Source organism: Strix aluco, chromosome 2, assembly GCF_031877795.1.
Source record: "Strix aluco isolate bStrAlu1 chromosome 2, bStrAlu1.hap1, whole genome shotgun sequence".
NCBI classification, from domain to species: Eukaryota; Metazoa; Chordata; class Aves; order Strigiformes; family Strigidae; genus Strix; species Strix aluco.
In genome coordinates, this window is record NC_133932.1 from 46,185,656 (window position 1) to 46,201,215 (window position 15,560).

General features: G+C 41.2%; 1 protein-coding gene across 14 annotated transcripts in view; it reads left to right on the forward strand.

The window, feature by feature from the left end:
- Window positions 1-15,560, forward strand: part of DMD (dystrophin) — a 1,148,563-nt gene that overhangs the window by 1,056,264 nt on the left and 76,739 nt on the right. For 10 of the 14 annotated variants that reach the window (XM_074814589.1, XM_074814586.1, XM_074814591.1 and 7 more), the window contains one exon: window positions 14,152-14,213. In XM_074814589.1, coding sequence (XP_074670690.1) covers window positions 14,152-14,213 — 62 coding nt within the window. Of the gene's footprint in view, window positions 1-7,328; window positions 7,454-14,151; window positions 14,214-15,560 lie in introns of those variants that run through there. The other 4 variants (XM_074814600.1, XM_074814597.1, XM_074814601.1 and 1 more) reach the window with 1 other exon arrangement.

The following is a 15,560-nucleotide window of genomic DNA, read 5'->3' on the forward strand; positions in this document are numbered from 1 at the left end:
ACAATAGCTCTAAATACAAATTTGGAAATTGTTTGATTAGTTCAATGTGGAAAAATACTCAGTATAAGAAGAAAAACTTATTTTGTCTGATATTGAGGTCCAGAAAATCACCATTGTTCTTGATTTAATAATGGATTATGGTAGGTCCTGAAAGTCATCTGTCATAAATGTCAAGGCTCTTTGACTTGTGTAGACAAGGCATCTGATTTTCATTGCAAGTTTTTCATTGTGAATTCAGCTGTGTTGCTAGAAAGGGAGTCTTCATTTTGCAGGTTTATTCTTTCAGTAAGAGATTCCATGTTCTGTTTACTAACAGAGATCAGAGAACTGAATGAAGGTATGCCAGTAGAATTGCAAGCTATTTGAAGACTTGTTGAGATGTACCATGAGAGGTTTGGCTCAACTCAAACGTATGAAATACTGAAAGTAAACCTAGACACTGACTTCTAGTAAATGCATTCCCATTATTAAACATAAAGTTTAAACTGTGCAATATAGTTTAGCAGCACTTTTTTTCTATCAGCTAGCATCCACACGAAACTTCCCTGAATTAACTGCCAGCTACTGTGCTAGAGATAGAAGGAACTATACAAAGATACCAAAATGCAAAAGCTGGGTGGACTACTTTGTTAGGAAGAACCAAATTGTAGTTAAGTAAATGGAAGGAGCAGAAGCTGTCTGGAATTATGTGAAGCATGTGCCAAAGCGTAAATGCTTGAACTTGCCACAGGAGACTTGAATGAAATCGTTTTCTTACACTTAGCTAAGAATTTTTATCTTACCTCAAAATTCTTTTGTATCCCTCTTTACTGAAGTACTTAAGTGCTAACATACATTTAGATTCAATTAGGATAAAATAATACCTGTGCTCTAGGAGATGGCTCCATGGTAGCTGATGCTGATTTATCCATCTCTAGAAGCACTAGTTAATGTAGGTATCTAGACATACATAAGCTGTATGTCTAGATTTGTTTCAAATGACTATATATAAACACTTAATTTTCACTCTTTGGAACGGACAAGAGGAGACTATTGCCACTTGCCATTAAAGGCACTGCCAGAGCTGTATGAGCAATTGCCTCATTTTGTAGGCAAATTAAAGCACATTTTTTCATAGAATATTGTTTTGAAATGAAATTAAAAGTTTTGATTTCAGAAATGTCAGATGAGAAACTTTTTCTTTTCAGAATTTTTTTTCTTGCTGTTACCAAGTCTGACGTCAGTTTGGGAATAGTTGCACAACCCTAAACCTGAAACTGCATTTCTATGCAAATAAACCATGAGAAATGTCACCTGGATCAGATGAAGGCATTAGCCTAGATGGAATTACTAGTGAGGCTAGTTAGGTGTAGCTACTCCCTCCTCTCATTAATTTCTCTAGGCTGGTTCCTTCCCCAAGTGCAGTGCTGCACTTTCCTCTGATTTCTGGATCCCCACGTAAGACTTTTAGGAAGAGAGAGCAAAGCAATCGTGCTATGCAGGAAGACTGCTCATGTTACACCCGGGTATTAGGAGAAGACAAAGACTCTGATTTTGAAACGAAATCAATACAAGTTTGATTTACCAAGGAGGGAAAACCATCCCTTTCTCCTATCAGGGCTCTGTGTGGCCCAATCTAGGGAAAAGGTTAGGAGCAGACCTCAAACTTATCATATTTGCTGAGGTCCACAACCTTGACATGTTTGGGAAAACGATGGAAAAGCCTAGCATGTACGTAAAAATAGGCAGGGCCTCCTGTTACAATTATAGATTATAATGTTATGTATAGTATATTATAATAATTGAGGAAACAATATGGTAGTTATGACAGGTTCAAAGTATATTTTAAAGCAACAAAAACTACAAGTTCTGTGAGACACAGCAAAGCAACCATTGCTAAAATACAGACAGCAAAAAATGAATGCATTAATTCAAAGGTGCAAAGTTTGCCTAACTAGTCATCTGATTGGGAACTTGCTTCCATATAGTTGTCATAAAATGCAATAGATTTCATTGTTCCCTTCTTTTACTACAGAAGTGCAGCCTTACTATTGGAATGTCCCAGTACATAATCTCGTAGAATGATCTAAGTATTTTTCTTTCCCAAATGAATATTTTCTCTTCTAGATAATATTTGCATAGGGACATTTTGCAAAAAAATTTCCTCAATGAAAACAAAACTTTTTTGTTTGTATGATATTAGTCATTAAAAAACATTTGATACTGTCAAAAAATACATATATTATGGAATGCAACCAAAAACTAAATTAGTAAAAAAGAGACATGGTTCGCCTTAACATCTGTGGAAGCCTTTGGAAGAGAGGGCTGCTTGTTGGGGACCAGGAATGCATGGTGACCCGTAGCTAGCATCAGGTTTTCTGGGCCTTGAGTGAAGTAGGACTGCAAGATACAGAGTTTCTTGCTATTAAGATCTATACACTCATATGAAACAGTAGAGAAGTTAATGATTTGTGAAGCCAGCTTTTGTGTTTGCGACACATAATTTTATGCATGGAAAGAAATATTTTAAGGTGAAAAGAGTCAGTGAGCAAAAGAGTTTATGAAATCCTGCTTATTTTAATCCCCCAGGAGGCAAAACAGTCATTTATTTCTAACTTGGCATGCAAAGTAAGAAATTGAGTTTGCCTTCGTTGTTTTCTTTAATATATCCTTATTAGTCTGCATTTTTTCTCAACCTTAGTCCCTGAAATGATAACCATTCATTTTGCCAATACAGATTCCTCAAACCAAGAATTTACTATGGTATAATTATTATTTTTCAAGTCTTATTTGTATATTGTAAAGATCAGCAAGCAGTTTTGCTTGGCATAAATTTTCTGCTGGTAGATTTTAAGTCTTTCTTTATACGTTTTTTTTTTTCTTAGCTTTTCAAAAGCCATACTTCAGAGGGTTTTTTAATACTTTTAGTTATCTAGCATTTTGCCAGCATTTTGCCAGCATTTTGCTTCTTGATCTTCCCACCCTTGGAACTATTCACACTCCAGTTCATCTCCATCCCGGAAGAGTAGGGGTTATTCCCTTCTTGTGGTTTGTTATGGAAGGGAGAAAAGAGATTTTGGTATTTACAGGTGCTTACCTGAAGAACTCATAGTGCTGGTGGAACCTGGCTGTGCTATCCACTGCATCCAGAGATGCATGTAATCTTACTTAGTCTCACTCTGCTTCTCTTTCCAGGGTCATACACCTGGCAGTAGAGACCAAACACACACTCTGCTACTGCAGTGTGTCTAAATCGTCACTATCAGCTTAAAAAATAAATGTAGCCTCTCCAAGTTAGCCTTTCCAAGACTTCAACAGGATGTAATTCATACATATATCTAATATATTCAAAATGACAGGCACCCTCTCATTCATCTTTTATCAACAGCATGCAATGCAGGGAGACATAAGGCACACACAAACTGCTCCTGAGGCTCCGTGATACTCGTAGGGTGACTTAAATTTCAGTTTTAATCAGGTATCTTTACTGTAGTAAAAGCAAGTACAGCCCAAAGGAATGGGGAGGTTGTGCCATTGTGGGTTCAGCAGGAACAGACATACTCCTGTCACATATTGTGGGTACCAGTCCTTTCCATACTGTGCATTAAATTGCTCCAAGCTCTGTAATATTTACTGCAGAATTATTTTAATTTAAAAAAAAAAAAAAGAAAATAATAAGGATTCCTCTTCCTACTCTGTCTTTTCCAAGAACATCTCAGTGAAACATGCCAGGTAAATTCTTGTGAGCTCCACTTGCCAGTTCCACATCTGCCTTACAGTGTGGAGAATGAGCTCCATGTAAAAGCAGCACCTGCTAATCTCCCTTTATACAGGACATGGATGGGGGTTCCCTCTGGACAGAAAGCAGTATGCTCCTTCCCCGACTCTCCCGTTGTGTAAATAACTTACTATAAGTATACAGAGCTGTGAATGTTTTAGTAGGTCTTTAATTTACAGTGCAATGTTGGGGAAAATTAATGCAGAATTTCAAAGCTATTTTCTTCATTGCATTTACAGTATTTTAATGTGCTTCCAGTGGTAATGTGCAAAGAGCCAAAAAAAAAAAAAAAACCCAAACCAGCAGCATCCAAAACAGTATTCTCTTCTTGGCTCTTCTGAGAGCTATCAACGAATACTGAGAAAATCCTGGAGGTGTCAGCCCTTGGAGCATATTTAAGACAGATGATCCAGGAAAGTGTCATCGTGCCATCCCAAGTGATTCTTAGTCTTTATTTATACCAAGAAGAAGAAAATAGACTCAAACAGCATAACGGATTAGCCAGCCCAACACAGGGCACCACAATGTCTTCTTACATGCAAGGCAAGCGCTTGCTAATCCACTACCCAGAGCACTGAGAAATAGTAAAGCCACACTAACAAGGAGGACAACGCTACACTTCACAGAACTATGGAAGCAAGGCTTAGTTAATAGGAAAATGTTGTATCTTCACTTTCAATGACAGTAAAACTAAAGAAATGCCTCTTTAGTCTTCTGACTCATAAAGTGCTAAACTTACAAGCGAACTTGTACACTGCATGTCTGCCCTACTAAGTGGTGTATGGCAAGTCCCTACCCATTTCTGTGTTTGGGTTTCTGTATCTGTCTGTAACATGGAGTAGTGATTGGCAGACTGCCTTCAAATCCACTCTTTTTTTTTTTTTTTTTCCTGAAAGAGTTTTGGGGTAATAAGACAGCCTCTAGTTATTATCCCTCATTTATTAGGGGGCTGTGATTTCTCTTTAAGCACCTGTTTGTTGTTAAATGTTGAAGAGAAGGATACCTTGATTAGATATAGTCCAGGACAAACCTACAGTATAAAAGAAATAAACTCTTTCTCCTTCTGACTAAGACCTCTGTGTAGGTGCACAAATTGACTGAATAGCCCTTAGATAAGAAAAGCAGCACCGGGAATTAAAATTCTGCTTAGTCTGTAATCCTGTTTTATTTTTCACAAGAAGATGACTGTCTTTTATCAAATAAATGGCTTAAAATTAAGTATGGCGTAAAGATTGGCCTCAGTTACAAATGCCAAAGACAGTAATCATTTACATTGAAAACAAAATATATTTTTGTAATAAATTATGGGTAGTTTAAAAATAATTCAGAGTAAGAGTGGTATTACTTGCACACATTATATGGCAAAAATATAATTTTGAGGTCAATCAAAACAGCTAAAAGCTTTTGTGAATTTGGAGACAACAATCAGAACTACATTAAATGATTTTTTTTTTTAATAAATCAAATTATAAAGTCAATAGGCCTTAATCCCTTAATCTTTCAACACTCTTGTTTTCCCCTGGATGTTCTTCAGTGGGTAATAGTTTGATTTGGGAGATCAAACGGTTAATTTGCTTTTCAATTGAGGAATGACTCAGAGTTCCCCTTTATTGTTTAAAAAAAAAAAAAAAGTAAGTGGTGTGTGGGTGTAAGGTAGGGAAAAAACCACGAGAAAATGGATTCACTAATTGGGGTTTTCACCTGCTGTGAGTCTAATTGAATACAATGCTTTATTTGTAACTCAAGGAGAAAGAAGATTATGCAAAGTATGAGAAATTCAGACTGTTTTTAAATTCTTATTACTTGGCACTATTGTATGGGAAAGAAGACCAATGTGATAACAGCAGCATCGAGCTTCTGTTGAGGCAGACCAGGAAACTCCAAAAACAGCAAAAATTGAAGGAATGTGTATCAGGGGTATCAGTGCTAGATATTTCTTGAAGGAAAACAAACCACTTTTGCTGTGAAACGGCAGGCTTCCAGCTATCCTGAGTCCCTCTGTATTACACAGGCAGCTGCTCTCGCCTTGTAATAGGCCATGAGGTTCCTTCCAAGTAATATGCTAAACATCCTGTTTTAAAGACTTAAAGAGAGATCTCTCACCTCTTAAAATTTAGCTAAAGATGGGAAAAGGTGAGGTAGGTGATGTAACACAATTGACAGCCTTCACCCAGTTCATTCACCTCACAGCTATCTGATATAGCAATTGATCTAATACCAGGTCCACTGAAGTTAATGGACAATTCTCAGAGCCTAATGAGTTTTAACATACCAACTTATGTTTACACAAAAAGTAATCCTCTTTTTCTTTCCATGTTGAGGTAGTGTTCTAGATCCAAGGTAACTGAAAACTGTGAATTAGACCTCTTAAAACAAATTGGGAACTATAAGAATTTAACATTTAATTCTTTTAAGTTTTATATTTGCGTTTGGGGGCCTGAGGGGTTGAACCTTGAGCATCTTACACTTTTAATGCTTCTAGAAAAAAACACGCAAGCTTTCGTTGAACTGCTTATTGAGCTTTTCCTAAAATCAGATAACCCAGCTATGTGGAGCCTTAAGGGCCTAAATATCCTGGTATTTAGAATGAAACCCACCAAGTTCAGTGCTTACCAACATCTATGTAATGGGAAAGCAGTCTATGGGATATTCCTGTGGTATAGAAACTACAGGTGAGATGAATTTTCCGTCCTTCTAGGCCTGTGTCTTCCCAGTGTAAAAATAGGGAGGTTTTTTGTACATTTGAAAGGCACCCTTTTTTGGGTGGCTTTACCAAGAAATCACAGGCTTGAAAAACTAGTTGTGTGAGGGACTTGGTTCTCTACGCAGCATTATTTTAATGAATAAAGGACGTAGATATAAAACTGGCATGAGAGGGGACTGGCTGCACTGATCTAAAATGCTTGTGACACGGAGATTGTTAGCTTTCCTTTGTGTACTGAATATTAAGTAGGAATTAATACAAAGAAACCTTGCAACAGTTACTCAGCATGAGCAGAATTATTTCTTCTGCTCTGACAATGCCGGGGGAGAAGCTTGTCCTTCCCAGTGAGACCAAGGCAAGCCCTTAGAAATGAAATTACCTGGTTTCACTCACAAATAAACCACTCGGGCGTTTTAAGCGCCGAAATTAACAGCTGCTAAGCGAAAACCCACGTTAAGGCCCATTTCAAATCCGTCCCAGCTTCGGTGCATATTTTAATTAAGTTTTCTCCCCAAGTCCGCCGAGAGCCAACAGCTTTGCCAGCCTCGGGGCGCGCCAACCCCCGGGGGGACGCACAGACATCCCCCCCCACCCCCCCCAAAAAAAAAAAAAAAAAAAAAAGTGTCCAGGAAACCCCGAGGGCTCCCTCCAGCCGCCGCCAGCGGAGATGCGAGGCCCGGGAGGCGGCAGGGAAGGGGCGAGGTGTCCGCACAACGCCCCTCAGCCGGGCTCCCGGGCGGGGGGGGCTCGGGACGCTCCCCGCGGGGCCGGCACCGCCGGCGGGCGGGCGGGCGGGCAGGGCCGGGGTGGGCAGGACCGGGGCGGGCGAGCACCGCCCCTTCCCGCCCTCCCTCTCTTCCCGGCGGGGCGGCAGCAGCGGCGCTGGGCGGCGGGGCTGGGCTGGGCCGGGCCGGGCTGGGCTAGGCGGCCGCGCTGTCTCTGCCTCCGCGGCGCCAGCGGGCAGTCGCCGCCATGAGGGAGCAGCGCAAGGGGTGAGGGGGGTGCGTGGGGCGGCAGGTGCCGGCGGGCGGGCGGGGGCTCTCGGGGGTTCCCGCGGCGGTCCCGCTCTCGGTGAGGGTGGGGGGAAGCGCGGGCGACCGCCGTCTTTGCAGAGCATGGGGGGAAGCGGCGGTACCTTTCCGTCTGTTACGCTGAAAGGGTCAATTCGCTGCCTGGTTTCCTGAGGGGACCTGAAGCGGCGTTTCATTCTACGCCTTTTCCCTCTGACGAGGCCGTAGTTTGGCGCTGGGTGACTCTAGTTGGGGCGGGCAGGGCATGGCGGTGTGGGATCGCCCACACGCGTGGGGCTACCTGTGCAGGTGTGGGCTGGCAGGGGGAGACCCTGAGGCCGAGCCGGGAAATTGTGGAAGTGCCGGAGATGCGGAGAGGGGTGGGCGCCGTAAAGGTGGGCATTGGCTCTTTTCGTTATTCCTCAGGTTTTAAGGGGTAGCAGAGCGCTGTAAAACGGTACCTCTGTAGCGCGTAGCCTGTATTGCAACTTGGTTCGGGCGTGAACTTCAACAGAATTCCTGAAAACAAGCGTGCTCAGAGGTGTATTACTTTTCCTGGTTATTTCATGCTTAGAAATAATCTTTCAAGTTAATAGGCAGAAGAAGCTGGGAGGGCGTTCCCTCTGGGCTATTGCATTATAAGTGCTATCTTTTTTTGTTGCTATATGGTACATTATACTGTCTTTTAATGGCTATTGTAAAACATCTTGCAGCCCGGGCCGGCATCAGTGTCCCCAGTCCTCACGTTAAACTGAAGTTGGGCTGAGACGATGTATGTGTACGGAGCTGAGGAAACAAGAAACGTGGTTATATGTAGAATCTTTGACCTTTTAGCGCTAAGGAATTGTTTGAGGCCATCACTGTTTGAGCCTGGATTTGACAAGACCCTGCAGTGAAATTGCGTTGGCAGAAGTGGGGAAGGGTAGGCTTTGAAAAGCAAATAGATCAGTGGAGAGGAATAGCTGGGGGGGGGGGGGATCAGGCTCACCAAGTGTTCGTCACTGAGCAGGACTCTGCCCGTGACAGAGTGTGTAAAATAAATGTTTAACATCAAGGGGAGAAGAAAAAGAGTTACTATTCAGTACTTGGCAGCTGGTATTTGCCCTTCTACTATTCATTTTCAGTATCAGCAAGAAACTTTCATATGTATTGGTGCCTGCCTTCAGTAGTCTGATAAATCTCGCAAAAGCCAATAAAACACGCTAAAGTCAAATTCCTGCTGAAAAGACACTGATCCTTGGTTTAAACAGAAATAATCTCTGCACAGATCAGTAGTCTCTAGATTTACAGATGAAAACAGTGGTCCTTTGTAAAGCACAAAGGAGTTCCACCTTTTTACATTGCTCATACTTTCCATAGCAGTAACTTGTTTTATCTAAGGAATTAATGAAATACTGTAAAAAGACAAATACTAAGTCTTCCTTGCAATTACTGTCATCTATTGGTGAAAACTTTTTTCATTTAAATGAGCAGTAGTGTCTGTTCATACAAACTATTTCAATTGTGTTTAGGTTAGTGTAGTAAAATCCAAACAACTCTATAGTGTTTATTTTGGCTTTTTCACAACAGTCATAAGGTGGTTGGAATAACATTTTATTCATCTTAAAGCCAAAAGGTGAGAGGTATTGTAAATTGTGTTGTTTGAAAATGGATCAGTTCAGTGCTTTGTAAAATGCTGCTTCAATTTCAGCTTTTTCTTAAGTGTATGTAACTATTTATTTATTGCTACCTGATCGAATTTCTTATTCTACGCACATCTATGCACACGCACATCTAGTTCATGTCGCATTTTCTAATGAAGGGTGAGGGGAGAAGTGCAGCAGAACTGGCTCTGGTATCACCAATGAAGAGGGATGTAAGAGTTTAAAAAGGACTCTGCAGTTGCAGTCTAAAATTCTAGACTCTGGAGCTGAGCAGTGAATACACATGAGACTGAATCCTAGATATATATTTTTTAAAAAAGGGGGAGGAGAAGAAGTGCAATCAAAAACAGTTAAAAGATTTGCGAGTGTTTCGGTGTGGCTTGTGCAGGAATGTTTTGGGGTGGAATTTGTGCAGGAATTTGGATGGGGGGAGCATTGCTCTCCACTCCTCCCGCTGCTGGTGTTGCTCAGAAGTAATATAAAAGGAAGGAAGATGAAACAACTATTTTGTCCAAACTGATCAAGTTATAACAAGGGAACTGTAATTCAGCTAGTGGGTCAGTTAGGATATCATCTCTTGATTTCAGGTTTTCAATCCAGTGTGTTATCGGCTCTGCCGACAGCGATGAGAGACAAATCTCTCTGCTGTTGGCAGGAACAGAGGAGTTCACACAGGCATATGTGACAGAATTCCCCACATAAAAATTATCCTTGCTAATATAATATAATCATCCTTTAATGAAGTGGTCCTGTGGTTCCCAAAGGATGTATTAAGTGAAGACTGTGCTTTCATCCCACTGAATTATCAGTGTATTTAGTGTGCCAGTCACACCAGAGCCTAGGTGTCACCATTATCCGGTGCTGCTCTTCTCCTTTTCAGGCCTGGTTTTAATTTCCTTTCCACCTTTGCAGCTTAAGTCGGGTGAGAAAGAGGAAAATATGCCATGTGAGCCCACCTATATTTTTGTTTGTTGCAGAATGTCTGTGATTTAAAAGCTAGTGATCAATTTAGTTGCCCTAAATGTAAAGCCAAATTGAAAAATGTATTCTCTGAGCATGTGCAATATTGCAAAATTACTGGCTGTGTGCATTGATGCCTTTTTATGTTGATGGTTTGTTGGAAAAGCATCTTGAGTACTTATTTCTGCACACATTCTCACCCTGCTTTAGCTGCTGCTAGTCAAGAGGACTTGCACTACACTTTTCATGTCTTTCTGACTTGCAAGCTCTAAAGGCCCTTGTTCACCGGAGTTTGAAACTCTGGCAAACGCTTTGCTGCAGATCTATTAAGGATGCTACAGCATTCCCAAGTGTGGTTGAGGCTGCCTGAAACTGCTGAGCTGGCATTTCACTTTAGACGGTGTTCACAATAAGGGCATCCACACAAATCCTCCCCCACCAGTCCAACCCCTAAGCTCACAATTAAATGGCCTTTGAAAATGGCAAAGAGGCTTATGAAGAATAGCCTCAATGGAATCTAACCTTTCCTGGAGCTGCCCTTGTGTGCAGAATTGTTGATAACTTTCTGAGCTGAAAACGTTCAGTTGAGAGGCAAACGCCTTTTAGCTGGAGTGAAATAGCTGCAGCCTTCTTGTGTTCTGCATGTAAAGTACCAGCAAAATCTGCCCTGGCTCGGTACGGGCACTCAGCCTCTACAGAAATCACAGTGACCAAGGTGTATTTTCCTTTAAAACCCTTGCTTTTTCTTGCGAGAGCGCAAGACTGTGTGTCGCCAGGTCTGGTACACGCTAGGAGGTTGAGTGATCTCTGATGAATTGCGAGGGTGGCTAGGTGTGGGGCACTGCCCACGGGTGGTCACTGCTGGGAAGGTGGCAGGGGCAAGACTTAGAGTCTCTACTGACTTGACTTTTATAGCCTAAAGAAAGGGCTATTTCCTCGTAAGTTGCAACTAAGTTTACAAATGAAGCAAAGGGGGGGGGAAGGAGGGGAAATATACTTGCCCTGCAAATTCAGTCTTTGTCACTTGCAGATGAAGCAAATAAAGTTGTTCTTACAAAATGTACATCTCCAAGACAATTAATCTTGTACCGTGAAAGAAAAGCACACAAGGTAGTGGTTTGGGGTTACTGGTATTAAAAATATCTGAAAACAGTTGGGAGTCCAGTGTTTCTTTGGCAATGGAAATTTTATTTACAAGATCTTAAGGAAAGCAATTATGTATTTTCAGTAAGATGAGTAGATGCCATGAGCTTAAACCATACACACTGAATTCACTGATACATGGTTAGGCCTTACCATAAAAAATGAAAATATAAAAAATCAATAAATTACTCATCCATGTGATGTTCGTTAGTGAGTAACCATAGTAGATTTCCACATCTAATAAGATCCTTTTGTTCTTCTATCCAACACAGGTATGGGATTCCATAATCCTACATAGATACAACTTTGCCACAAATCTGATGGCTTTTAAATATGTTAATGAGGAATCAGTGCCTTTGAAGGCTACCAGATTAACAGCTATGGAGTCTGAAGTGGTCTAGTTTATCCATAGAACAGTCCGGGACTGCCAAACTAACTTCACAGGGAACGTCAGACGGGTTATTTTCAGAAGTTTATTGTAATGATGTGCATAAGTTATTTTTCTCATTTTTACTACATGATTTGGCATACAAACCATGGTACAGTTTCTATTCAAATATCCCTCACTTCTGGGGCTACCTGCCCATGTGGAAGCAAGCCAGGGTGGCCAGGCTCGTGCCTGGGAAACTGTTGATCTGCGACTGGCATTGAGTGCGGACAAACTGCAGTCTCAGGTCTGTGGGTTTGAATGTTTATTTGGGTCTGCATTATGTTCAGCTGAATCGTGACATCTCTGGCTACAGGGCTCTTCTGCAATGAGTACGCTCCCTTTCTCTTTTCCTTTGGGCTGCTGTTGCATAAGCAGAGACTTCAGGTAGACAAGTTTTTAGGGACCCAATGTGTAAACTAAACTGTCTCTGTTTTTCTTCAGAAATGCACTTTATACCTGGTTATGGTAAAAGCTGCTGGTGCTGTGTTCTCTGCAGAACCTGCCCATGCCAAAGGTGGTAGAAAATGCTCAGGTGCAGGTGGCTCAGATCCACAGGTTTTCACTTAAAGCTACCCAGCTTCTGCATTTAAAAAAAACAGACCACGCTCAGATTTCTGAACATGATTGCAGCCACCTCCCTTTGCAGGACTCATTTTTTTACCAGAGCAGGGAACAAGACTGCTTTTGCTCTTCTAGTGTCCTCCTCCCTCTTTCACTGCCTTCAGCCACCACAGGAATTAGGAAGGGGAGGGGATGCTGAGGTTGATGAGATGGGGCTTGTTTAAAAGCCTGTGCTCAACTGGGGCAGCACTATGGCAACATTTTTTCTTTATGCTTAGTGCTTGCGATCCCTTTCATTCTTTCTTGCAATTACAGAGGAGAATCTGGAAATATATAGTAAGCTACTGAATATATAGAGGTTACTGGGCCAGTATTCATGTGGATCAAATAAATAGCCTGTCTTTTAAGACCAAAATTAAATCATACTAAGAAAACATGTCACAATTTTCTTTTTTTCCTTGAGTTAGGGGTGGTGTTGAAGTGATTCTTTGAAAATTTTACCCCTTCTTAGCCTATAAAGGGTAAAGGTGTACTTGGGAACATTGCTGCCTCAAAAAGAGAACTCAAGGACCGTCTGTTCTCTAAAACAACCTCATCAAATCAGCCTTCCACCGCACAGTTGGGTGTACAGGTACATTCAACCCGCTGGATGAGTTGTGGTTTAGTCTCTTGAAGCTGGGAGGTGTGTGTGCTCCAGGAGCTCCACAGTGCTGTGGATCAGGTCCTGCTCCCCTGCATATTTTCTCCTGAATGACGTGTGCGTGTTGGAACCAGGATGTCTGCTTTTTAAGTACAGAAATTGTAAATGTGATTGCTAGCAACTGTGTGCTACGTAAGCTTTCCAGAATTTTTTTTATGAGTGCTCATGGTTGTCTTTCAATGTAGCTTAATTCTGTATGAACAGGACTTCATTGGCTACAGGATAGATAAGGAGAATTTTCTTTCAAGTTTTCTACACTAATGGAAACATGATCATGTTAGCTATGCTGTCATTAAAAAAAAAAAAAAAATCATAAGATGTGTAACCTTAGGAGCCATGAGTTGCTACTACACCCGCTAACGCTTTATTATGTTGGCTTTCTCACACTGCATGTCTTTTGGCAACGTGTTGTGTTGCAAAGCTGAAGACTGCTAGCCTCAATGCAGAGAATGCCCGATTTACATTCTAGTCATACTGCAGCGTTTCATAATCCCGCTTTAGCTTTTCCCTGGCATCCCAGCAGCTCTGCTGCCTGGCACTGCACAGGGACCTCCAGGGCAAGGGAGGGAGCCTGGGAGTCCCAGGAACAAGAGGAGCAACAATAGCCTTTGCTAAAAGAGACCATCAACATGGGGGTTGCAACGTATTGGCCTGAAAAGTGGCGTAAGCTGGTGGTGGGTCAGTGCGTGGGCTGTTGCATGGGGGTTTTAGTGCAGGTGTTTGGACCGAAAGGAAGGATTGCAGCCACTGAGCTGGGTAGCTCTTACCTACCGCATGGGAAGGCGTGGAAAGAGCACGTACGGGAAGGGAGGTCAAAAATACCACAAATCGCAGTATCTGGTCAGAATTTCCATAAATGCTCTAAGAACTAAGCCCTTTTAAATGTCTCTCCTCTAGTTTGGAGGAACCGGCAAATGATCCATTCTTAAAAACAATGAGTTTTAAGAATTGATCAGTGTTCTTGCAAATTCCTCAAAACATTCTGGCATATCTGAATACTTGCTGTCTTCTTAATATTAGCACTACTTTTAATTTTGTTTCTTGAGCCCATGCCTAAATAAAGCGGTCCAAGTTAATGCCTCATGTGGAAAGAAGGCATGCCTACTGCTGCTGAGACCTCCTGCTGGATAGCTCGGGCTGCGGGCGGTGCTCTGGCACCGTGCTCTGATGTGCAACCTGGATCGCTTGCTGTGCGATGGAGAGAGCCATTTTACTTCACTAACTTTCATGTTTTGTATTGTAGCCATGAGACGCAAACGACCTGCTGGGATCATCCCAAGATGACTGAGCTTTACCAGTCTTTAGGTAAGACACCTGTACCAGTTGTTTGTTTTTGTTTCCAAATGAATTTTTAAGGCAAAGATTTCCATAAGTAGTGAAAAAACAAAATTAAGTGAAAGCGAGAGGCAGTGCTTTTATCAAGGTTAAAATTTTCTGCAAGAGAAATCTATAAGGCATAATAACACATTTTAAACATGCAGTGGAAAAAAAATATTTCAATTAACACGTTAGGAATGTGCGCTGGGTTTACAAAGTAATTTGGGTGCATTGTTGCGAACTCTTACTGAAAGACTGGGACAGAAATTAAAAAAAAAAAGAATCCTGATTCTTTTCACTGTCTAATCTACTTCACAAAAGGCAGATGAAAAAATCAAACCAAGCTGCTGTTAATGTTGACTTTTGGATGGTAGAAAGCCAATTGAAGCAATTTGCCAAACTGCGTTACCACTGCTTTATTTGTAAAGCACTTCCAATACTTGGAAGGCATGGCAGCTGTCATGATGTCATTTTGAATACCCAAATTGCATGCTTATTATGACTTCAGATATGCTTCTCTGGTGGAGGATTTCTTTTTGTTTTTAGCAGCTTTGGATTTTATTAACAGAAGCACATCTATAAGATAAAATAGGTCAATCCATGCTCTAGTATAGGCTGCTTGGCAGACCATTTAATAGCTAACTCTTTGCTTTTAATGGTTCTGTTAATAAATAATAGAGGGTATAATAAAAATTAAGCTATTTCTCTAAAAGAAATACCAGTGAATATGCTGCAGTCATAAAGGAAGTTACGTCTGTACAGCACACATACATAAACCAGCTTTAAACGAGCCAGCTTGAGCACTAGGGCAGTCAAATCTAGCATCTAGTGCAGGCTTATTTACCATAGTAAAAAATAGCTTAAATTATCTCCTGCTAAACTCTAGTTTAGCTGCTGAACACAGTCTAATTATGCGAGCATAATCTATTTCAAACTCACTCAGGTATTTCCACAGTGCTCTGCAGTTAAAGGCATACCAAAAATATTTTAGAAAAGTGATACGATAAAATGGAATGAAGCAGTGTGAAGATTTTTTTCCTTATAGTATTAGCACTGTGGCAACAATTTGTTTAAAAATTGACCAGAATACAGCTCTGTACATCAAAAACGAATATAAGATGTGTAAGTTCAGGCTAACCAAATGCAAGAGCAGACAAGTATTGACTTGCTATTTAATTATAACGCATTGCCCTGTTTGTCTCCTTTATATTTCTACTCTTAAAGCGAGTGGTTTAAAAGATTCAGGACAAATAGTAATTGCACATGCAGACATCCCTTTAATACAGGTAGATCTTCAAACAGTTGCCTGTTAATTGAACCGCATTCTGACTCCGC